The 26,099-nt window shown below is 44.9% G+C and overlaps 1 protein-coding gene across 1 annotated transcript in view; it reads right to left on the reverse strand.

Moving 5' to 3' along the window:
* Positions 1-4,656: 4,656 nt before the first annotated feature.
* Positions 4,657-26,099, reverse strand: part of NDRG3 (NDRG family member 3) — a 60,029-nt gene continuing 38,586 nt past the window's right edge. Inside the window, exons 9-16 of the mRNA XM_068987027.1 lie at positions 25,359-25,415; positions 17,061-17,164; positions 15,738-15,803; positions 15,576-15,627; positions 11,111-11,158; positions 8,570-8,605; positions 8,433-8,484; positions 4,657-6,184 (exon numbers count right to left, since the gene is read on the reverse strand). Coding sequence (XP_068843128.1) covers positions 6,003-6,184; positions 8,433-8,484; positions 8,570-8,605; positions 11,111-11,158; positions 15,576-15,627; positions 15,738-15,803; positions 17,061-17,164; positions 25,359-25,415 — 597 coding nt within the window. The 3' untranslated portion in view covers positions 4,657-6,002. The remainder of the gene's footprint in view (positions 6,185-8,432; positions 8,485-8,569; positions 8,606-11,110; positions 11,159-15,575; positions 15,628-15,737; positions 15,804-17,060; positions 17,165-25,358; positions 25,416-26,099) is intronic.

Below are 26,099 nucleotides of genomic sequence, written 5' to 3' on the forward strand. Positions count from 1 at the left end.
AGGTTAGAACATTTATCTGTGAAACCATCTGCCATCTCATGCCATTGACACAGGGAAAACAGGATCTGTTTGCTCTCCCTTCTGGGGGAGCTCAGGCCCACCCTTAGGGGATGGCTCCTGGTAGCCACTTCCTGCTCAGACTTGGAAATCCTGAAGCCTTGGCAGCCCGAGCTGGTGCTGCTGCCTCCTGGGGTCTCTGCTTCCCTTAACGTCAAGGCAGCTTTTCATGGTCAGGTTTTCAACAGTCCTGCTGGTCCCAGCCTTTCCTTCCCTTGGGTATGAGGTACAGACATGGGTCCAGAAAACCCCTGGGACAGATCATGCCTGGCTAGCGCGAGGGCTTAATTCAGACCAACGGAACTCAAGCTGTGTGACCTCAGGCAAAGCACGCGACTTCTCTGAGTCTCATGTGTCAATCTGGGAATAATACTGACACCATGGGTTGTGAGAAGCTGAGCAGCCTGGCAGGGAGAGTGTGCTCAGTGAAGATTGCTTTCTTCTCCTTGAGCAAGACAAAGTCACCACAGTTACCAACCACACTAAACCCAGAGGCTTCTTCCCGCTGCAGGCAGAGGTGGGGGCTGGGCCCACGGGAGGCAGGAGAACCCTGCACTCAGGCTGCCAGCCTGCAGCACTCTGCCAGCTCCCTTCACCTGGTCAGGTCAAGGTCGGGAAGACTTCTGGGGGCAAAATGAAGACCATGGGTGGCCAGACCTAGAAGGAGGCGGTGGTATTGGCCCAAACTTAGAGAAGAATCTAATAACTGTGTATCTGAACAACTTACTCATGTTAGGCACTTTGCAGGGGCCCAGGCACGGGCGGAAGGAAAGAGTTAAAGACAGCTGAGGTCAGCACACTGCCCATACTGTTTTGATCATCGCACTTGACCTTTTGAGAGATCCCAGGGTTTGAATACCATTCCAAACAATGACCAGGGCCCAGAGAAAGTGACCTCACACTCTGTTGGTAGCTGGTTAGTGCAGATCTGGGTCTACAATCTGAGTCTTCTGTGTGCTTGTGCTTCTGAAGGTAATTTCTCAGTGCTGGAGGGAAGTCACAGATTTGGACTGAGCTAAAGGGAGAACCCCTGCCCTCCCTTTTAGCTGAGAAAGATCAGCTGAAGACTTTTGAGAGAAACTGTAGACTCCAGAACTTTACTCCTCGTATCCACTGACACCATACAGCTATCGCTCAGAGAGGGTCCCCTAGTCACACAGCAAGTTGCGAACTGAGATGGGACCAGAACGGGCATGAAAAGCAGCTGGAGGGAACAGCAAAGGGGGAGAGGAGGACCCTCAGAAGCCGTTTCTCACAGCCTCAGCAGAACCAACTCCCCTTCCCCTTGAGCTTATTTCCCAACTGTATAGCCCACTCCCAGTCTTGAGGGGACCATCCTTCCTCACAGTCCCAAGGCCATCAGAAAATAAAAACAAGCATACTTACTGGTTTCCTGTCATCAGAGTCTTGGGGTGGGGGCCCAGCTAAGTCACATGCTTTAGCTGAAGAGGTTGGAACTCTGGGTGGGATGGAAAGTCTTCTGGAAGTCTGCCAATGTCCTTGGTTCTAGGCCACCTAGAAACCTCTTGGCCTGTGAGAGTCTTCAGGGAGCTTTGAGGAGCTCGGCATCTGCCTGTGGAAGCGGTCTGTACCCCGCGGATGGGACAGGAGCCCCGTGCTCCTCAGAGACCTCTGACAAGGTGGTCCTGTCAAGTACAGCCAGGCGGGGAAGCAGGACCTGCGTCTCTGAGCTCTGCTGCAGGGTCCTCGGGGCTCCCGGCTCACATCTGCAGGCTCTGTGGTTCTCACAACCACCCGTTTCCTCTGACGGCATCACAGACCATCAAGGAGCCACCTTCCCCAAGTTCCTGTTTGTGGGGGAGAAGCAGCTGCCGCGTCACGATCCCGGAGGGAGAGGTTTCTCTTCTGGCTCTGGGGTTTGGGTCTGCTCTGAGGAACACAGACCCAAGGTAAATGGGTAGCCAGACTTCCCTGACCACCACCATCACCTGAGGGCCTGCTAGTCTCAGATCCCTGAGACCCTCCCACATCTTCTGAATCCAAGTCAGCAGAGGAGCAGCCCCCAGACTGAATCTTCACCACACCGAGATTCCTCTGGCTGCCAAGTATGGGAAGCATTGCCAAGAAGGGCGGTGTCCCAAAATTTACTGTCTAGGAAGCCCCTGGGGATCTTGTTAAACAGTAGATTCTGGTTCTGTGAGTCTGGGTAGGGCTCAAGATTCTGCATTGCTAACAACTCCCAGTGGATAAAACCATGTTGACCATCTGGGAGCCACACTGTGCATAGCAGGACCTGGACAGTGGTTCAAGTGTGGTCCCTAGGCCAGCAGCCCCAGTATCATCTGGGACTTCGTTTCATAGGAGGATTCTCAGGGCCCATCTTCAAAGTACAGTAGCTCAGTTGTGTCCAACTCTTTGCGACCCTCATGGACTGTAGCCTACCAGGCTCCTCTGTCCATGGGATTTTCCAGGCAAGAGTACTGGAGTGGGTTGCAATTTCCTTCTCCAGAATATCTTCCCAACCCAGGGATCGAACCTGGGTCTCCAGCATTGCAGATAGACGTTTTACCGTCTGAGCCACCAGGGAAGAGAGGGAGGATTCTTAGGGCCCATCTTAGGTCTACCCAAACAGAAACTCCATGGTGGAGGGCCAGCAACCTGTCTTCACAAGCCCTCCAAGTGATCCTTGATGCATTCCCTAACCTTGAGACTCACTCCGCTAGGATGAAGAATCTCTGATAGAACTGTCTCTGATTGGTGTGCTTAAATCAGTCATTAACATTTAAATAAATTTAAATAAAAGCCTCAGCTTATTAGCATCTAAATAATCATACACACTCATTATCTCCTCTTTAAGGGGCTTAGCAATCCTGGAGACAGATGCTTTGAACGCAAAACTGTCATTTCACAGGCAATGCAGCCTGTTTGGGGGCCTTGCCATACCTGGATTCACACGGTCTCCCATTCTCCTGGGGAAGGCTTGTTTGAGATTTAACTCCTGAGGCACATGATGTGGAGAGTGGAGGGCCACAGTGGAAGTGCCTCCTCTTTAAGAAAGTTCTAACCAGCATGCTACAGTCGGTGACGACCCCTCAAGGATGTGGCCTGTGGCTGGGAGGGACCTGATCGCAGCCCCAACCACCTGCTCTTGCCTCCACACCGCTGTGCTGTCCATCTTTCCATCTGACAAACAGCCTTTCACACTGGCCTTAAGGAGCAGTACATGAGCAAGGAGCGAAGTAGGGAAAGACATCTCTGGTCTCAAAATATTCCCACCATATGCTCTCCCATTCCACTCAGGGAGGTACCTGAAAATGAGAGAGTTTAAAGCCTAGATGTGTTGCTCTATTAGTTTCTTGATTATTTTTAAGTTAGTTACCTCTGGGCCTGTTTTCTCATCCATAAAACTGGAATAGGTCTACCTTCCTGGATCAGAGAAGGGACAGGCAAGAAGATGAAAGGGCTCAATCTGTAGTGAGTGCTTAATAAAAGCCTTAATAAAACATGAAAATGCATTGATTCTGGAAGAACTAGGAACCTTGTCAAGTAGGCGTCTCTGGCGACATCACTTAACTTTCCTCAACTGTTCTTTGTAAAACGCACTGCCCACTTCGCAGAGCTGCCACAAGAACTGGGTGAGAAAATTTACACGGACAAGCTTAACACAGTCATCGTGTGTAGCGTCTACCTGGCCACTTCCTTACCTCTCACACAGTAGGTGTTCCAACTTCCTTAATATTGAATAGGAAGAAAGAAAGTGAAAATGAGAAGAGGATGAGTACGGAAAGGACCAGCTGGGTGTAGTCAGTTGGGGCCTGACTCCAGGCACAAAGCCAAGCTGGAAAAGAGGCAACCATCCGTGCTGTGCAGCCAAGACGGCCGGAGCGGGGTGGGTTCTCAGAGCAGCCCTGGCCATCAGACCTCCTGCAGCTCTGGAACTCCGTGCTGGATGGTTTTGTCTGGAACTCAGCGCGGACACCTGATCTGCCCACGGTCACTGGTTTCCTGTCCTCTACTAGGAGAGGCAGGGTCGAGTCATTTTACAAGTACCTCCTACAGACACTGCGACCTGGGTATACTGGTAGCCGCAGCCCCTGGATCATTCGGAACTGATCTAGGATGGCCACCGCCCTGGAATTATTCTTGGGGGGCAGGGTACAAAGAGCCCCTTCTGGAGAAACACAGCCTGGTCTGTTGGTGGAGCCCTGGCAGGCGGCTGCGCATTACTGCACGAGGGGGGGACGCGGCAACAGTGCGAGGGCTGAGCTGAGATGCTGAAGGCCTTCCTGAGACCTCACCTGCTCCTCCATCACAAACCAGCGATCAAGCTTCTCCTGGTTTTTCCTCTGCGGGGAATACAGGTGTGTCAGGTGGACTCTGGGTTCAGTCCCCGCTGGCTTACTGGCGTGATGATCTCGGGCAAATGACTAATCCCGGGACTTGGTTTCCTCACTTTAAATGGATGGTGTCGCTGGGTGGATAATCATCAGGTATGTGACCCAGTATGAAGCCCATGTGCAGTCCCCACCAGAGCCCCAGGAAGTGGCTTGAGAGAAGTCACACCAGCCACTGGGTAACAATGAGACATATACAGCTTTATTTCGTCATCTGTAAAAAGTCGTACTCCGGCAGAGTGATGCATTCCCTATCTGAGCAGAAAGCGAATGCTACGTCTGAAAAGCCCCTTCCTAGGACTGAAATTGTGTAACCCTGAGCTGACATCTCTGTGCTGTCAAAGCGGGACCCTTACTGGGTGGCAATTGTTTTCACACTCCTCCTGGAGACACTCTCTGGGTGGCTGTGACCCCCTCACATAGCAGTGGACCAAACACAATTCTACCTGGTCGGGGTGCCCTTATGGTCCCTTCCCTCTTAGAAGAGGGAGTTCACCGGATTAACTTTCTGAGAAGTGGGTTCTATCTTTCATTTAGGCTCCATTAAGTCTTCTGAAATCAAGGTTATACTTATAAAGCATCATATTGTGTTAATGTCTGTTCCTCTCTCTCCAGCCATTTCCTCAACATCTATATAATTTTCAGGCTGGACTTCTCCCTTCTGGGGGGATGGAGAGATGTAGAGTGCTTCTCCTGGGAGGCGGCTCCTTCCAATGTCTGGTGTGTGGCATCAGACACTGCAGAGACATCAATTTTGCTCTGACAGAGCAGAGGCCTGGAATTTGTTTTCCACCTTCCTGCGCTAAGAGAGTCCAATAATTAAGCCCCACTCATTCCTTCAGAAAAATGCCACATTGCATCAGAATGTCATCGTTCATGGGCTTCTAAGAGAACATATCCCTTCCTTTCATTTATAGGATACATGAATTCGACAGGAGAAGGTGGCTGGCCACCTGGCCTGCTTTTCTATGTAACAGGTTCCCTTCTATTGGTCACAATCAACAATCCAAACAGGAATTATGATCTTCCACCTTCCTCAGATCTCCTCTCTCCTGAAGTCACTTCACAAATCTTGACCATCAGAGAGGAACCGAAAGAGAATGTAACGGCCTACCTAGAAACCTAGAATCCTGTTCTGCATATTTCTCCTAAAAACACCACTGAAAATGCCAAAAAAAGAGTCCCTTTTTTTGTTTTTGTCTGCAGAAGCTCTACAAGAAAGCATGTCTAAAATCACAAAACTATGCACACACAAACACAGACACGCGTGCTCACACACACACGTCAGGAACCAAAGAATCTTAGATACATAGTTGGGAAAGCACAGGGAAAGGCTGGTAAGAGAAGATACCGAGATCTGATCAGCTAAAGAGGTTGGAATGTTACAGAAATGGCATGGAAGTGGTTCTTGGTACATACAAAAAGGAGGGTGGGCAGGCAGAGAGGATGATAAATCCAGAATACCAGAAAGAGAGTCAGTGGCCATGCAGGAGTTAAAGATAGATGCCAGATTGCTGGATGAAGTGTTATATTATGGAGTGGCTGTTTGAAGGAGGATGGACTTGCATGGTCCTGGGGAGGAGCATTTGCTTAGCAGGACACTTCCATGGTCTGCTGTCTGTCCAGAACATCAGGGGACTCAGAGGATTCTTGAGTTCCATCTGACTGATTGCTGGCAACAGATCGGCTGAAGGCACTTTCTCCAGAGCCGATGCTACTTGAGGTGGAGTGGGTTCGGGATCGGGCGAGCCGGGTCATGCTGGCAGATGGGACTGTAAGAGAGAACGGAGACGACTAGAGGCAAGAGCTGTGGTTAAGCTCAGCTAATCTACAAGTTTCACCAAAGGCTTTACATGTCGCTTTCCCAACCCATCATCTAAGGTGACACCAGGACGAGACACAGCCATCCGACTTTGCTCTAGGTGAGGGGCTCTAGGCAAGGCTGCTTTAATCCTCTGGATCTGGCTGAAGTCTCAGCTGGTTCTATTCTACAGCAGAACAATGGTGAACTAAGGCCAGAGTACAACCTCTTAGCTATGCCCATGCCATCCATACAGTGATTAGGAAGAAGGCTTTGGGAACCCAGACAGGTAACCCAAACCTGTGACGCATGCAAGACTAAACCAAAGAAAGACAAACCACACCACACAAGTATGAGGGTGTTTCACACACACAGTGCAAGCCCGATACAACAAGACCACCATCCGTGTCCACAGGTGACCCCTGCTACCTGGGGAGGAGACATGTAGGCTGGTGAGGGGCAGGGAGGGCAAGGGGGCCTGGAGCTGGCCGCTGCACAGGCACTGAGGTGCAGGCTGACTGCGAGAAAGCGCACTGGAGGTCCATGTAAGTCAGACTTCTGTTGTGCCGCTGCCCTGGCTGTAAGGTCCTTCCAGCTTGGCTAGGAAAGGGCCTAACCTGGCCTACCTCCCTGCCTGTCTTTCTAAGACATGAGCCACTCCTCCAGCTGTCATTTCAATGCTGGGGTCAGAAGATGCCAGTACCTGCATTCTCCAGGCACAGGCTCCAACCCTCGTAATTGAGAACCCTGTGTCTGGGAGTTAACTCAAGGATCACTCAGTAGGTGGTGGTGATGGAAGAAGGGCCCCCTATGAAGTTTCAGCTGCTGCTGTGACCCTGGCTGTTACAACCCACCCCTTTATTCCTGGGGGACCAGGGCTGGACTGGCAGGCTAACTCTCTCGGGGCACAATGAGCCGCGTTCTATCGGGCTCTCACTGCACAGGGAAACCACGGACATGCTGCGGACAGCCAGTGCAGCCAGGAGAGCATCGCTGGGAGGCAGGGGTGGGGCCAGCACAGAGGAAGGTACCTGACTCGGTGCTCAGGTGACTGAGCTGCACGTACGGGACTGGAAGCAGGATGGACACAGGAAAAGGCAGGTTAGTGACCTGAGAGTGCCAAGTGGTAAACTTGGCTACCTGGCAGACACTGACAGAATAAACTAAGCCAGGGGCAAAATTTTATTCTAAGGTTCCAGAAAGGAGAGGAGGCTAACTGATGCTTCAATAACATCTCGGATGGTACTTCTCTCAACTAGTCAAAGGCAACTGCTTTTCTCTCCACTATAAACAGCCAGCCTGCCTGGATAATGAACTGCTTCCTAGGAAAGGAGAGGGACTTCTGCTCCTCCCAGCGAGCCAGAGGGTCAGGGGTGTGGGCTTGGTTGGTAGTGGCTCACAGACGGGGATGACACGGCCACTCCAGACGAGACGTACACGGGCTGCCTGCCAGGTACAGGGCTGCACCCAGGGGTCCAGCTGCTGCCCAGAGCAGCTGCCCAGGGGTCATTAATCACACTGACACCAAGGATAGGAGAAAAATCACCCTACTGGATACAGAGCTCTGTACCTGGGTAGAAGGGTTTTCCTTTTTAAAACTCCAAGAAAGGAGCCAGTGAGGATATCCTGGGACAAATGAGAAAGCTCAGGGGTCTCACAATACAAGAGACCAGGACAGTGGCACATGATACAACACATTCTTGGATTCACTCTGAAATACTCTGCAAGTTTGTCTCCTGTGGGGAGCAGACTTCACTGATTTAACTTGTTTCTCTAGACCAGGAGTCATTAACCAGCTAAATGCAAATGCAAGTAATAACCTCAGATTCACAGCCAGGACTGCCAAAGCTTCAGTGGTTGAACATGTGGACTCTGGAGTTAGACTGAATCATGGCTCTGCAGCTGAACTGTTCTCCTGAGAAACATGCTTAGCCTCTAAGTCTCAATTTCCTCTTCTGTAAAATGGGCTAATAGCAGAACTTACCTCTTAAGGTTAAGAATACAGAGTGCCTGGCACAGAGTAAGTGCTCAGTAAGCATTAGCTCATCTTTGTATATATGCGCAGAAGAATCTTTCATAAAAAATTTTGGTTTCTACTTAACTTCAGCCTGGCTAGCACAGAGGTCGTTATGCACTGAGAACTGAGTGCTCCCCAGATGCCAAAATGACCCCATTTATCAATAAACCTTGGTTAGAACAGAAAGTTATGTACTACTCACTGTAGCCCATTCCCTGCAAAAAGTACTTGAAGGCCTCGGTGAGCTTCCCAGGCTAGGGAGACAAAAGAAGCAGCTATTAATCTTTGCAAGGACAGAGCTGAAATCAAATGCGTGCTTTTTAAAAAAAGTCTCCTTACCTGAACTACTTGGGGTAGGCCACCACAGTCTGCCATCTAGAAGGAAAAAGCATGTAAGTCAGCTGAGACTTAAATACACTTAAGGGAAATGCTCTGAATATCCAGGGTCCTGTCAAACAGGACAGAATCAAATTTTAGGTTCCTTAATTTAATGTTTAACTGCACCCTAGTGTCCATCTTCTCAACGCACGTCGTTTTTTAATTAATTAATTTACTTTTGGTTGCACTGGGTCTTCACTGCTGCGCTCATGCTTTCTCTAGTTGCGGAACGCAGGTGCCTCATTGCGATGGCTTCTCTTGCTGTGGAGCGTGGGCTCTAGGGTTTGTGGCTTCAGAAGTTGCAGCACATGGGCTTAGCTGCTCCACGGCATGTGGGATCCTCTCAGATCAAGGACTGAACCATAACCCCTTCACTGGCAGGCAAATTCTTTCCCACTGAGCCACCAGGGAAGTCCCTCCTCAATGCACGCTTATACATAGACCTAAACTCTAGCAATAACTTTGGATATAATTCTGAAAGATTATTCACTATTTATTAATCAGTAGTGCAGGGCCCGGCTTTCAGGCCCATGTCAGGAATTTTCCATTCAGGTGACAGTAATGTTAACTACTACCTTGGTTCTGCCTCTACCTGGAGGATTTACTTTCAGAGTCCTCAAGCAGTGTGACCCCTACTTCTCAGGGCACCAAACTCATACAAGTTCCCTCTCAACTCTACACTGTCTCCACTTCATGACTAAGGGGAGGTCTACGATCAGGCACTGATGCTGAATTCAGCCAACCTGCTTGGTCAGCCACTTTAATTTCACTGTTGGAAGTGATGAGGGTCTCTCTCACTTCATAAATCTTTACACATTGATTACTGTCATCTGCACAAAAACTTTCAGAGTGGGGTTTTGTTATGATGCATTGGAATAACCAGGAGGGCTTATTAAAACTCCGAGTTCCTGCCTGAGGAATTCTTATTTAATAGCTTTGAAGCAGAGCTCAAGAACCTGCATTTCTAACAAGCCCTGGAGATGCAAACTCTGCCAATCCGCAGAGAATGCTGCTTCTAGGGCACAATGGCCAATCACGAGGCCACCTTCTTCCTTCTACTTGTTAAGTATCCCATACTCACAGGGTAGCGTATTCAGGCATCTTTTAGAAAAGAGACATGAACCTCATGAAACCTTCACTAACATGAAAACTTTGAGGGTAGACTGTTATTCTGCAGATGGGAATGCCACAGGAGGCACAGGAATCCGAGGTTAACAAGGAATAGTCAGTTCCCTGAAAATTCTAAGTGTAAGATCAGGAACAAACATTTAACCTGATTTAAGTATAAAACAGACCTAGTTAGCCCAGGCTGTATTTTCAAGAAGTTTAGGAGTCAAAATCTGATTAGAATCGTAGAACAGTTCTCATACGTAGAGACAGTACTGGGAAGGACTATTTCCAAGCTGGATGCCTATCAGAGAATCAATTCCATCACGCTGCTGTGGGATGGACATTTTTGCCCAGAAATAAGCACACCTGTGGCTACTGTTACGTTCAGTTCTGCACTTTTCGAAAACTGATTCAAACTTGCATTGAAAGGCTAATCTGAAACCATATACTTACAAAAAAATTCATGTTTTAGACTAGTTCATCAATCACCTGGACCCTAGAGCACGCTGAGTTCTGTCACATCAGAGTGTTATTTCCAGGAACTATGGGCTGTTATAGTGGCAGCACTTTCCTTTTAACTGCACTTCAAAGAAAAAGGGAAGAAAGCAGAGGTCTTTCAGGCTGAGAAAGCAGCAGTAAGCAACCTAAGTTTAGCACTTAAACTTACTGTAATCCAAATTCAGACCAGGAGGTCAGGCCCTTAAATATTCCACTATAGGCTCCAGAAAACCCATCTACCCTCACTGTGACAATGCTACTGGAAAACTTTCTTATCCATACAAGGGAATTTAGCTTGTGAAGAATTTCCATCCATTATCTAATATCTCACAACATTAAGTAATGCTTATGAAGTTTTCAATGACACAGGAAGTTGTTTACATGTCAAGAAGTTGAGGAAAACAGACACAGGGCTAGAAATAGCCTATAATCTTAAAGATTTAAAAATGAATAAGAGAGACTTCCCCAGGGGTCCAATCGTTAAGAATCTACCTTCTAACCCAGGGGATGACGGTTTGGGCTCCCACATACCACAGAGCAACTAAACCTGAGCACCACAACTACTGAGCCCATGCACCACAACAAAGACCCAGGATAGCCCCTCACCACCCAGGAGAAAGACCAATATATGTATTTTTTTCACCAGCGGGTAACCTGAGGGTGGCAGGATTATGAGTAATTTTATTTTATTCTTTCTATATTTCCATTCTTTTTTCTATTTTCCAATTTTCTATACTGAGACTATATTCAGGAAAATAATTTCTTTTTTTAAAAAAAGAGAATGAGGGAAAGAAGTTTTCCTTGTTTCTGTGCAACTATTCCAGAAATAAAGTGATTTGAACCACATATAATTTACTCACTAATGGTTGGCAGTGAGGAAAGGAAACACATTACCTTTAGCAAAGTTGTATTTACAGGATTCAGGCGAGAATTGCATTCAACCTAAAAAAAAAAAAACAGAGAAAGACAATTTTATGAACTGGTAAATACAAAATAGCTTGGCACACAAATGATCTTTTAGGAAGCTCAGCTGGGAGAAACTCAGTTTTGGCTGAATCAGCCGAAGAAATTACCAAAATAAAAAATAGGAGATATATTTACACGATATACTTTATATCTTGTATTTCTTAGTAGATCTAAAAATCTGGCTAAGTTCATTTTCTGGATCCGTTACAAGTAGAGTCTTTAAAGAGCTACATTTTGAATCTAATTCCTCTTATGGCTACGCAGCAGCAGGGCAAGTTATCTCCTTCTTTAAAAAGTGAGCTATGGGCCTCACCTGCTGAGGTCCTGATGATTCCCCAGCACAACTGGTCCTTTTGACTGAGCCCTCACAGCTCCTGTGCCCATTCCTCACCCGCCTCCTCTGCCCCGGAGGTAGCAGGGGTGCCATCCCTCTCACCCTGACTCTTCTAAGCCTCAAGACCTTTGGCTGTCCCATCCAAAGTTGAACTTCTCTATGGTTTTTTCTCTCAGAGCAATCATCACACTTAAGAATTACAATCTTGTCTATTTTCATGCTTCGTATCTCATACCTTTGTATCTACAAAGGCAGGGACCTCAAAGAAAATGTTCTGGGGAGGCTGTTTCATGGTTCCACAATGTTTTATGGTTAACTTGATCCACTAGATCTCTTTACACATGCTTGCCCAAGCACACACATAAAACACTGTGCTAAGAGCATGGAATCTAGAGGGGCAAAAGCACATAACACAAGGCAGAATGTTGTTTAATCACTAAGTCGTGTCTGAGTCTTTTGCAATCCTATGGACTGCAGCCCACCATTCTCTTCTGTCCATGGGATTTCCCAGGTAAGAATACTGGGGTGGGTTGTCATTTCCTTCTCCAAGGGATCTTCCCAACCTGGGGATCAAACCCACATGGCTCCTGAATTGCAGGCAGATTCCTGACTGCTGAGCCACTAGGGAAGCCCCAAGGCAGAATGAGAGTACTTGAAAACTTCACTTCTGAGCTGAGTGAGAACAGAAGGATAAATAGGATTTCTACAGCCAGAGTAAGAAGGGTGGGCATCTGAAGGCTTCCAGAGTCAGGGGGAAGCAGAAGAAAAGACCCAGGGGATGCAAGGCAAGTGTGCTGGGCATGTGTGGAGTTACAGAGACCAGTATATGGTATGAGGATGCACTGTGGGGAGAGGGTGAGAAAACCTGAGGTGACTGTGGAAGGCAAGAAGTCACAGAGGGTTTCTGAGGTGACGGGATGTAAATTGTTTCAGGAAAATAACCAGCAGTGGCCTGTATGACAGACTGAAGAGGCAGTGAGCCAGTTAAGAAGTCATGAAAATTACCTAGGCAAGAACCAGTAATCCAGCTGAATGCTTACTCTGGGGATGGCTGATGGGTGGGTACTCAAAACTTCTAAAATCAGAGGATGATCTAAAAGCCACGATCATACAGTCAGGGTTTTTTCTTTATATAAACGCCAATACAGGCAGTAAACAAATGTACCTGTTTACTTACTACAGAATATGCTCTAAAAGGCAGAATGTAGGACTTCCTTGTTAGCACACTGGGTAAGATTCTGCCTGCCAATGCAGGGGACACAGGTTCAATCCCTGGTCTGGGAAGATGCCACATGTCGCAGAGCAACCAAGCTTGTGCGCCATAACTACTGAGCCCATGAGCCACAACTAATGAGCCCCCGTGTCGCAACTACTGAAACCCATGAACCTGGAGCCTGTGGCCCACAACAAGAGGAGCCCACGCACCATAACCAGAGTAACCACGCTCTCTGCAACTAGAGAAAGCTCTCACGCAGAAACTAAGACCCAGCCCAACCAAAAAAAAAGAAGAATGTAAAAACTTAGATCCCTAAATGCCAGGCAAAGTGCTGAGAACATACTAGATATACAATAAGTATCTTCTGGAAGAAGGACTCCTAAGTCTGTATTTAATATAATAAAGCATGTTTTTCCTTGGTTCATCACTTTGTAATTTCTGTAACTGTGTAAGACGAAGGCTCAGGATCTAGTAGGCCAAGAACAATGGTTGGTTTTTGACGTGTCTGCTTTCTCCCCAGGTCCAACTGCTAAGACTCCAGTTCAGTCCAGTTGCTCAATCATATCCAACTCTTTGTGACCCTATGGACTACAGCACGCCAGGCTCCTACCCTGTCTCCCAAAGTCTGCTCAAATTTATGTCCATTGAATCGGTCATGCTACCTAACCATCTCATTCTCCTGTCGTCCCATCCTCCTCCTGCCTTCAATCTTTTCCATCAGGGGCTTTTCCTGAGTCAGGAAATGAGTCAGTTCTTCATATCAGGTGGTCCAAGTACTGGAGTTTCAGCTTTAGCATCAGTCCTTCCAATGAATATTCAGGACTGATTTCCTTTAGGATTGACTGGTTTGATCTCCTTGCAGTCTTGCTAAGACTCCATCTTATTCATTTACGTATTCTCCAGAGCACTGAACAAATATTCGTTGTTTAGTCATTTACTATGTCCAACTCCTTTGAGACCCCATGGCCTGGAGCCAGCCAGGCTCCTCTGTCCATGGGATTTCCCAGACAAGAATACTGGGGTGAGTTGCCATTTCATTCTCCAGGGGAATCTTCCTGACCCAAGGATTGAACCTGCATCTCCTGCACTGGCAGGCAGATCTTTACTGCTGAACCACCGGGGAAGCCCACTGAGCAAATAGGAGAAGCTCAAAAAATGATACTGAATGAATAAGTGAGCAAGAATAGCTAGAGACTAAAACTTGTGGAGTTTCTTCCTGCTCTTCCACACATGGATAGCCCTCTAATCCCCTACCAGGGGATAAAAGGCTCTGGCAGGGGAGTTAGTTTTGAATGTGTCTAGAAGAGCATCTACTTTGTGGTATAGATGGCATTTTGAAGTTATTCTCTATACACACTGAAGATATGGAATCAGAAAAAGACCGTATATGTATGGGCAACTTATACAATCTTGAAAAATGATTGGTAACATTCCTTAAGTCCATGTAATTTTAGAAAGACAACTCAGCATCATTAGAAAATTCTCATTAAGGGTATTTTCTATAAACAATACTATTTTTCTGTGTTAAGTACACATGCTAGATCTATCAAAAACATGTATCTCCACCTTTCCAGCTAAAGAAGTGAAGGTGGCCTAAGAAAAGCAGAACATTTCATCCAGAAACTTAAGTTACGTTATATATGTGGGAAAGATGAGAAAATGATAACAGACTTATGAAAAACAGAAAGCTTCGTGTGTAATTAAAGAAGTGCAAATTAAAACAGTGGTTAACAGTGGTTAATTTTTAACCAAATTAACTACTAATAATTGAAAAGTCCAATGCTGAACAGCATGTTGTGCAACAGACACTCTCCTACATTGCCAGCGGCAACACACTGTTGTATCTTTTTCTGGAAAGGAATCTGACAAAAGGCATTAAAAACCTTACAAAGGCATATGATTTTTGACACATTATTTCCATCTCATCCCAGGGAAATGATCAAAAATTCAGGCAAAGATTCTGTATGGATGTTCAACCGCAACATTATTAATGGTGCACAATCATAAATAATCAACAAGAGAATGAAGTTATATAAGCAAGGGTGTATTTACAAGTCTGAATTGTATACAGTGTGAAGTGATCAGGTCTCTAAAACCTGTATATTTAGTATCATCCAATCTATGCTGTGGGGCTTCCCTGATGGCTCAGTGATAAAGAATCTGCCTGCCAATACAGAAGATATGAGTTGGATCCCTGGGTCGGGAAGATCCCCTGGAGAAGGAATTGGCAACCCTCTCCAGTATTCTTGCCTGGGAAATCCCATGGACAGGGGGCCCTGGCAGGCTACCGTCCATGGGGTCACAGAAGAGTTGGACATGACTTAGTGATCAACAACAATATCTATGTTCAAGAAAAACATGGTGGCTTATCTTCAGGATCGTGATTTTTTTCCTCCTGTCCTTCTATTTACCAATTTTCTACAATGAACACATATTATTTTTACCAATGTGCTATGTGCTTGAGAAAGAGGTAGAGAAAAGTACGCAAGCTCTCAGCAACCTCCCAGCCAGCTGAAACAGTTCCAGACTTGTGGTGGCTGCAGAAGGCCAAGGCTGTCAGAAATCTGATGATAAGCAAATGGCATTTAGTGGTACTACCTGCCACCGAATGAACTGCACCATACAAAACAGTCTGGGCACTATTGATCCTTTCTGATGAAACCGAGTGATCAATGAGGAATTATTTTTCCAGATTGGATAACAAAGCACAAACCTGATATGTGTAATCAGAAATAACAAAATCTAGTATCTATCAGCTGTTTCCAGTACATCAGCAGTGTGCTACAAACAACTTATTATATTTCTTCACCTTACTCATCTTCACAATGCCAGGACATACTTACCACAGCCTCAACGGCAGGTGAACTGTCACCAACCACCAGTAAAGTAGAGCACCTGGGGGAAGGCAAATAGGAGGACATCAGCTGGGAGTGCACACACTCCACAGACACTGACTTCTCTCAAAGGCAGGTCTATCTAGCAACATAGTAGACCGAGAGACTTACTTTAACGTCTTTGATTTGTTATCATTTTGTCCCAGAATGGGTCTTTCAATCTCCAGGTCTTTGCGTCTAGAGAGACACCAAGGAAACAATGCACGTTTCAGGTAAAATCATGGCAACTCAGGTTATTTCCTAGATGTGAAAACCCACAGGTATCAAAGAATCTGAAAATTATCTTTCCTTCACACCTGACAAGGGAAGAGATTATTTATAGATTTTGTTCATAAGTAGCCTCGTCAGTGGCATCCTGAGTGGAACAGAGAAGGAAGAAGGAACTTGGTAGGATGCTGAAAGGAGGCAATTTGAAAACTGAACAGCGATGCTGCTGAAATCCTCAAGTCCTAAGTGTCTAATTTTCCAATTACTTTACAAGAATAATTTTTTTTAATATTTGTTTTTATTTTATTTATTTGCCTGTGCTGGGTCTTAGTGGCAGCACATGGGATTTTCGATCTTCTAAGCTGCCACACGTGGGATCTGTACTTGCATCACGCAGGATCTAGTTCCCTGACCAGGGCTCGAACCCGGGACCCGGGAATTGGGAGGGCGGAGTCTAAGCCATTGGACCATGAGGGAAGCCCCTAGGAATAATTTCTTAAGGGGAACCTTTTAGGGGAACTATTTTCCTGGTACTTACAGTTTATTGTAGTATTTTCAGCTAACAATAAGGAGGCTCTGTAATACAGAGGAAGGAGCTAGAGAGATTGGATTCAAAACTTGCTTTGCTCCTACTGGCTGTGTAACTCTGGGTAAGTTACAGCTGGCCCATTTCCTCAGTCTTTTTCCATATACCCAGGGAGCTAGAAGGAGCTAACATTTTCACTGGAGAAGCTGGACCCAAAATAAGAATCAGGCTTCTCTCAGTAACTGGGGGAAATGTGACAACTTTGGGAATACACAAACAAAAGAGAATTTACTACTGTTCACATTTCACTTCTGCCTGATGACAGGATATCAGAGAGAGACTGAATTAAGGTCCCAAACTTCTATCCTTCTATCCTCGACATGCATTTTTCTGTGTCACCCAAATTGTGTGTTTTTGTGTGTGTACATAACTTTTAGGTTCTTTTGGTCTCAAAACATCTTAAAAGTACAACTGCTAGGTGAATATGCCTGAAACAGCATTCAGTTCATTCATTCCTCTTGAAAGCTGTTTTCACATCTACCTGAAAGTTCTTCCTCTTCTACTGTTGTGAAAGTGCGAAAGTAACCCCATCACGCAACACTGTAAGCAGCAGTTTAGTTCCCCTCCTGATTCTCTCTTAAATATCCATTAGCTTCTCAGACCTCGTCTGCATCTAAGTGAAGGAACAGAACCAACTGTACCCGTTATAGGAGCCCAGGAAGAGCTGTAGGTTCTCCTGGTTGATATCTTGGGCAATATGCAGCCTGTAGGTCTGAATCAGGTCCAGGTTGGCCTGCAACTCTTCCTAGAACAATGAAAACAAGACACAGGTGAACTTCTGAGCTACAGGACAAATCTATCTTGTTTGGTTTGCATTCTCACCATCTGCAACCCTAATTTCCTTATTTGTCTTTGATTCATGTTCTGGCACTTTCACAGAGACAAGAGTCTTGTCTGTAAAATGAAGACAACAACCCGTTACCCGACAGGGATGTTTTAAGGATTAAATAAGAAATGCTATATGAATTGTAAAGTATAAAATAAATGCAAAGTAACACTTCTCTTACTAGTCATATAGCTGTATCATTAACTTATCTATATTTTCATCAATATAGTGGGTATAATATCTATTTATATACTATTATTTAATAATATGCATTCTAGAACTGCATATTACATTCTATTAATATTTTAGTGATTAAGTCAATTTATCATTTATTTACCAATATTATGGGGTTGTTTTTTTTTTTGAGGCAGTGGAGTTTATTTGTAATATTAGTTTCAGGTATACCACATAGTGATTCAAAATTTTTATAGATTATGTCCCATTTGAAGTTATTACAGGGACTTCCCTGGTGGTGCAGTGTCTGCCTGCCAATGAAGGGGACACAGGTTCAATCCCTGGTCCGGGAGATTCACATGCTGGGGGGCAACTAAGCCCGTGTACCACAGCTACTGAGCTCTTGCTCTAGAGTCTGTGCTCTGCAACAAGAAAGCAGCCCTGCTCACCAAAACTAGAGGAAGTCCCCGCATGCAGCAGCGAAGACCCAGTGAAGCCAAAAAGCAATAAATAAAATTGCTGTAAAATACTGGCTATAAGCCCTGTATAAAACTCAAGAGAAATGAGAGTCTATCAGTGAAAAGAAAATCTCCCTCCTTACAACCCATATCCAATGATCCTTATCTTGCTGGCCTTCTTGGAGGCCACTAGAACCAGTTGCCAGGTTTTTGTATATGTAAGTATATATGTACATATATGGACACACACATACACCAGTAAATATGGACAGTTTTAAGCAGAAGGAAAAGGGTTTACACTGGAGGAAAAAAAATATATCAGGGGTAGTGAGAGAGTCAGTTAATCTAAAGCAGTATGCAAAGGTCACCACCAGCAAGCCTTGTGGAGAAACCGAGGTAAGGAGAACTTGTGTGAGTATTCTCACTACTACATGGGGAAAGTGAGCCAAGAATACAGAAGGAAACTGACCAACTGAATCAGAGTGTCCCTGAAACGAAGGCACTGGAGCCACTCCAAGGAAACTTGATAAATGGTGAAGATATTAAGAAAAGTGGACAACAAATGAACCACATCGCAATCAGAGATGAAATGACCTCTACAGTTCCCCTTGAAAGTCTGAAGACGAACTTGAGCAGAAGTTTGAGATAAAAAAGGGGCAGAAGTAATATTGGTATAAAAGGGGTAAAACTGGCTTACGTGCTAATGGAACACCCTAGGAAATGTGTAAATTGCACCCCATCACTCACACTTCTTTAGAATACAAACTGTAGTGTGCTAGACATACTATTCTGCAGTGAGGTCACTCCCTCTCAGGACATATGGGGCCTTCTCATTTATTTATACTGTTTTCCCACACCCTTGCTAGTACAAATGATCACTCTTTTTGACTTCTGCTAATCTGACAGATAAAAAGGGGTTATCATTGTATTTTTATTAGTGAAGATGACATTAGTGTATAGAAATCTTATATGCTTCCATTTCAAAGCAGTAAGAGTAATACATGCATTCACTTGTTTAAATTTTAAATGAACTCATCAGCCTTGTGACAACCTCTTGTCTGTGGCTGCAGCATTTTTAATTAAACACACAATATGTACATTTGTGAGGATGTTCTTACTTTATAGAAATCATTATCGTTATCAAGATACTGTGATATGGGTATGTGTATATGTGCGTGCTCAATTGCTCAATTGTTTTCAACTCTTTGCAGCCCCATGGACTGTAGCCTGCCAGGTTCCTCTGTCCATGGAATTTTCCATGCAAGAATACTGGAGCGGGTTGCCATTTCCTTCTCCAGGGGGTCTTCCCAACCCAGGGATCGAACCTGCGTCTCTTGCATCTCCTGCATTGGCAGGCAGTTCTTTACCAATGCACCACCTGCTGCTGCTGCTGCTAAGTCTTTTTGTGATACTGGCATAAGGATAGTCAAATATCAATAAGATAAAAATGAGCCTTCCAAAATAAATCCTTACATTTATGGTCAACTGGTTTTCAACAAGGGAACCCAGACAACTCACTGAACAAAGAAAAGTCTTTTTTTAATGGTACTGGGAAAATTGGATTTTCAAAGGAATGGAGTTAGACTCCAACTTCACACTAACTACAAAAAATTATCTCAAAATAGACCACAGACCTAAATGTCAACTATAAAACTCTCAAGAGAAAGGATAGTTGTAAATCTTCATGACTTTGGATTAAGTGATGGTTTCTTAGATGCAACACCAAAAGTACAAGCAACAAGAGAAAAAATAGCCTGGACTTCATCAAAATTAAAACCTTTTGTGTTTCATGTAGAAAATAAACTGGTTACCAGGGGCAAGCGATGGCGAACAGATAACACTGGAAGACTGGGATTGACACACACACACACACTTCTATTCTATATAAAGTTCAGTTCAGTTCAGTCGCTCAGTCGTGTCTGACTCTTTGCAACCCCAAGAATCACAGCACGCCAGGCCTCCCTGTCCATCACCAACTCCCGAAGTTCACCCAAAATCATGTCCATCGAGTCGGTGATGCCATCCAGCCATTTCATCCTCTATCGTCCCCTTCTCCTCCTGCCCCTAATCCCTCCCAGCATCAGGGTCTTTTCCAATGAGTCAACTCTTCGCATGAGCTGGCCAAAGTACTGGATTATATAAAATAGGTAACTAATAAAGACTTACTGTATAGCGCAGGGAAATCTACTCAATACTCTGTAATAGGCTATATGGGAAAAGAATCTAAAAAAGAGTGGATATATAGATATATGTATGTAACAAGATTCACTTCGCTGTATACCTGAAACTACCACAACACTGTATATCAACACTATACTCCAATAAAAATGAAATAAAACAAAACAAAAAGATACTTCATTAGGTTAAACCCAAATAAAAAAAATAAATAAAACCTGTGCTTCAAAGGACACCATTAAGAAAATTAAAAGAGAAACTTTCCTGGTGTTCCAGTGGTTAAGAATCTGCCTTGCAATGCAGGGGAGGTGGTTGATCCCTGTCAGGAAACTAAGATCCCACATGCCAAGGAGCAACTAAGTCTGTGTGCTACATGCAGAGTCCACATGCCGGAACAAAAGACCTGCAGGATGTAACAAAGATCCCACATGCCACAACTAAGACTCGAAGCAGCCAGATAAATAAATAGTAAAAAAAAAAAAAAAAAAGAGAAAAAAAGTTATAAGACAGGGACTTCCCTGAAGGTCAAGCGATTAAGAACCCGCCTTCCAAAGCAGGGTATGTGGGTTCAATCCCTGAGGAAACCAGGATCCCAAATGCAGTGGGGCAATTAAACCTGTGAGCGGAAACTAGAGAAAGCCTGTTAGCCCGGACGAAGAGCCTACACTAAGCAACGAAGACCTAGCATAGGCAAAAAATAAAAACATTTTCTGTTTGCCAGTCCTTTGTTTGAAACTTAGCACAGGAGCCACTGGCCCAAGGTCTCAAGAATTCTATTAGACTAGCTGTCACCACATCCTAGGCCCAGGTTCTTCCCATCCAGCTGCAGTTTCTGTAGCTTCTGCAGCTGTTCAGACCTTATTTCAGACAATGTCTCCCCCATCTGGTGAATGGCTCTGTGGACAAGTTAGGGCCCTTACCCTCTGGGCAAGTTTCTTCACAGTTGGCCAGCTGTGCTCCCTGTGGAAACCATTCCTCCCGTGAACAGGCCTCTCTTAGGTGTGCTGGTGGGGGCTCAACTAAGTCCTCAGTTCCTTCAGTGTCCACATTCCCTTGGCCTAAGAGTTGCTGTTGTTCAGTTGTCAAGTCGTATCCAACTCTTTGCAACCCCATGGACTGCAGCACACCAAGCTTCCCTGTCCTTCACTGTCTCTTGGAGTTTGCCCAAATTCATGTCCGTTGAGTTGGTGATTCCATCCAACCATCATATTCTCTGTCCCCCTGCTTCTCCTCCCCTCAGCCTAGGAGTAGCTGCTATTTTTCCACCTGCTACTTTTGGATACCTCAAAGTCCTTTTTCACCTCTTGAAGAAGTAAGCTACCTTCTACTAGTTGATATATTACATGAAATTTTCTCTACTCAAAGCATGTAGCTTCTGTCCCCTGACTGGACCCTGGAAAAGCCCACAGGATGGAGAAAATGTGACCTGAAGGAGGCTGAGATGAGTGAGTGTCACCAGATCTTCTGTATGGCAAGTCCTGATTCTTGTGCTAAAATATTTTTAAAAGGCAGAACAGGAACTTCCTTGGCAGTCTGGTTTAAAACTCTGTTTTCACTGTAGGGGTGAGAGTTCAATCCTTGAACAAAAGCCCCTCATGCAGTGTAGCAAAAAAAAAAAATTGCTGTGCTTTCCTGCCACTATTAACTTACAGTGTCCCCCGGTATCCTTCATTTAAAAATTCTAACATTGTCACTTGGTAGAGGAGAAATGTACAGAAAAAGAAATCTGTCATGGCTCAGCTCTGAATAACATTTACATGCTAGTATAAATGCTGGAAATTTATCTAATCCAAATCATGTTATATTGGAAGGATGGAGTAGGAGAAAACATAAATGAGGGTCATGGTGTTGGTGTATGTGTGAATATGAGAAATCATCTTTCACAATGGAATGCCAAAGATAATGCCTACAACTGAAAAACCAACAGGTGGAAATACATGCATATTTAGAGAGAGAGAGGCAAAGACAATTGAAGAGAACTGAGGTTTATGTCCAAAAAGACACATATAAGAATGTTCATGGAAGAGAAGTTTTTTCTTCAATGGAAGAAAAACTATGACCAACCTAGACAGCATATTAAAAAGCAGAGACATTGCTTTGCCGACAAAAGTCCATCTAGTCAAAGCTATGGTTTGTTGGGCCATAAAGAAAGCTGAGCACTGAAGAATGGATGCTTCATAACTATGGTGTTGGAGAAGACTCTTGAGAGTCTCTTGGACAGCAAGGAGATCAAACCAGTCGATCCTAAAGGAAATCAGTCCTGAATATTCATTAGAAGGACTGATGCTGAAGCTGAAACTCCAACACTTTGGCCACCTGATGCAAAGAACTGACTCACTGGAAAAGACCCTGATTCTGGGAAAGACTGAAGGCACGAGAAGGGGACGACAGAGGATGAGATGGTTGGATGGCATCACCGACTCAATGGACATGAGTTTGAACAATCTCTGGGAGTTGGTGAAGGATAGGGAAGCCTGGCGTGTTGCAAACAGTCAGACATGACTGAGCAACTGAACTGAACTGACTGAAGTCTGTCCACAGAAGCTTTATTCATAATAGCAAAACAAAAGCAAAATACTGGAAATAACCCAAATGCTCATAGGAACATTCACGGTCTATAACAATGGACTGCTACACGGAAGAATGAACTACTGACACACAGGAAGACAGGTTTAAATCTCAAAGACTATCCTGAGCAAAAGCAGCTCATTAGAGTATACAGGCCCATTAGCGTATACACTGTAATTACATTTATATGAAGTTCAAGAACAGGCAAGATAATCTATAGGGGTAACAGAACAGTGAATACTTGTTTGGGGAGGGGAATTAGTGATTAGCAAAGGGCATGAGGGAACCTTTTTGAAATGACAGAAATGTTCCATATCTTGATTTGGTGATGGCTACATGAGAGTATGGGCTTCCCAAGTGGTGCCAGTGGTAAAGAATCTGTCTGCCAATGCAGGAGACATAAGGGATTCGGGTTAAATCCCTGGGTCAGGAAGATGCCCTGGAGAAGGAAATGGCAACCCACTCCAGTATTCTTGCCTGGAGATTCCCATGGACAGAGGAGCCTGCCAGGCTCCACAGGGTCACAGAGAGTCGAACGCGACTAAAGTGACTTACGATGGACAGACATGAGTGTATGTATAAAAGGTCACTGAGATGTACTGATGATCTGTGTCCTTTAGTATATATAGATAATACCTTAATCAATGAGGCAAAACCCAAAGAATCTGCTGAAAGAATTAAAGTAGTTACCTCTAAGAAGCAGAAACAGAGTGAGTAGAAGATTCTTTGTATTAAGCCCTGCAGAACTCCTCTGCTCTAAAATATATGTGAGAACTTCCCTGGTGGCACTACTGATAAGAATCCGCCTGCCAATGCAGAGGACACGGGTTTGATCCCTGGTCCGGGAAGATGCCACATGCTGCAAAACAGCTAAGCCCATGTGCTTCAACTACTGAAGCCCATGGTTCAACAAGAGAAACCACCACAGTGAGAAGCCTGTGCACCACAACAAACTAGCCCCCACTCACTGTAACTAGAGAAAGCCCGCACAAAGCAGCAAAGACCGAGCACAGCCAAAAATAAAGAAATAAGTTTTTCTTAATGTTAGAAATAAATATATGTGAATTTAATTTTGCTGAAATACAATCTCAATGAAAGGAAAAACTATGGACTTTGGAGTGAGCCTGATTTGGATTCAGACCACTTGCTAGCTGGACAACTGTAGCAAGGTATGTTCCCTCTCTGGCCCTCAGTTTTTCCATCTTAAAATAAGTTTAATAGAACCACATGAAAAAAATAACTGAGTTTGTGCCTAAAAGGTACCTGTCAAAGTACTTTACACAGAATGAGTACTCAGTAGATGTTAATTTTCTCCACACTGACCATTTTCCTTTAATACACAGGTGACAGTTGAGCATGCATTACTCCTACTTAGTCTTCATCCCAACTCCAGACACCTCACAGCTCTCCACACTCATTGCTCATTCATTCCCTCCCTCCTTCATAGGTCATCTGTGCTGCTGTGATTTATAGCAAGAAATATACACTTGGTCTTCATCCCCCTCCTGGCAAAGAGCTTTGTAAAACCTTGCGATGAGACTGATAAAGAATCTTTTTTTGGTTAATGATGGGATTTTAGGAAAGCCCCTAAGTAACTTCTACATGGAACCAGTCCCTGTGAGTAGGGGGCTGGAACTTTCAACCCTACCCTGCCCTTCTCTCCGGGGGCTAGGGGGTAATGGAGGTGAATGCTGAACTGACGGCCACATAATCACGTGTCTGTAACAAAGCCGCCATAAAGCCCCGAAAGACAGGTGTGGGAGGGCCTCCAGGCTGGGGAGTGCATGGCCACCCTGGGAGACTGGGGCATGCCCAGAGGACAGGGGAGCTCCCTGCCCCTTTCCATACAACTGCTCTGTGCATCTCTCTCACTCAGCTGTTTCCGAGTTAGGTCCTTTTATAATAAGCCAGTCTGGTAAATACAGTGTTTCTCTGTGAGCAGCTCTAGAAAACAAATTGGACCCAAGGAAGGGGCTATTGGAACCTCTGATCTATAGCTGGTTGGTCAGCAGCACAGGTGGCCACCTGGAGTGGCTGAAGTGGGGGGATGGGGAGCAGTGGTGGTGGCTCAGTGACCGGCACTCAGCTGTAATCTGCGTGTCATCAAGCTGAGCTGCAGGACATCCAGCTGGTGTCTGAGAATTCTTTGGTAGTGTAAGAAAAAACACACTGTAATTGGGACAGAAATTCTGTTACTCAACTTACTTTCTCTCTGAAAAGAGGACTGGGGTCCTGACTTCTTTCGCCCCACAGCTATCCACACAATTGTTATTTCCTCTATAGGCTTCAGTTTCTTTACCAGAAAGACATGGGATTTGAACAAAAGGTTCTTTTAGCAGTAACATTTGTGGTGTCTTTTGGTTTTTTATTTTCTCTGAAATCTCTATTTCTGTGCAGCCCTTCTTCCCAGACCTCATTCTGGCTCTAAAGAAGCTTGGTGAGGCACGTGATGTCGTCAAACAGGAACAGATGGCATGCGGCTTACAGGGAACGGGTTGGGGGTGGGGTGGGAGCTGTCTTCTCTCATCTCTCTGAATGCCAAGAGCCGGGTGGCACTGAGTTAATGCCCTCCCCAAGACTGGCCTTTGGTGGGCGCCATGTGCATCTCCCACGGTGCTGAAAGTGTTAACCCACTGGAATCAAGTGAGTTCCAGGGAACCCTTTCTTTCCTGAAGTGAATAAGCCTTTACACACAAGCCAGTAAACATACCCCTCTCCTGGCTGGAATAGGCACTTACCTGCCCAAAGTGATGAGATAAAATAATGTCCACAACGTTGGTTGTCAAGCCTGAGAGCTAAAAAGATAAAAACTTTGTGTCAAGAGAGTGAGCATGGGTAAAATTTTATCAATCTGTCCACTTTATTAGTGCATTTTCTTGTAAATATGCTAAGCTTAAAAACACAAAAAACACAACTCAGTGTCGCATATTTTCATGAGATGGTGGTCCCAAGAAATCTGAAAACAAGAAAAAAGTCAGGAAAAAACAAAATCTGCCTTCTAGGGTAATAATATGGCCCACTTTGAAATAGGTGGCTAAAAGAAATGCTGGCCGTTACTTCTTTGAGAACATGGGACCTAGCGCTCAACAGCTATAGCTACTTAATTTCTACTTGTGTTTCTGCATTTACACTGGGTTTATGCTTAATAAGGTCAACTTACAACTACTCCCAAGTCATCCAAAAGAAAAAGCAATTTTTTTTTCTTTCCTCTAGTTTTTGCTATCTTCATTTAAAGGAGTGGGAGGAAACTGCTATGTTTACAGAATGTTCTTGCGTTTTGAAAGCTTTTCTCTTAATTTTCCCCACGTCAAAGTTTTGCATATCACAGTCTAATAAATCCATCAATCTGTGTAGATTTGCAGCCTGTTAGTCTATTTTCAGAAAAATTTCCAACTCACATTATGTTGCTGATTTCCCTTAAACCTTCTCTGTTGATTTTAAGCTCAGTTCCTACTGCGGACTTGGCGCAGAGGTAAAGG

The sequence above is a fragment of the Capricornis sumatraensis genome, chromosome 15 (genome assembly GCF_032405125.1).
Source record: "Capricornis sumatraensis isolate serow.1 chromosome 15, serow.2, whole genome shotgun sequence".
Lineage (NCBI taxonomy): Eukaryota > Metazoa > Chordata > Mammalia > Artiodactyla > Bovidae > Capricornis > Capricornis sumatraensis.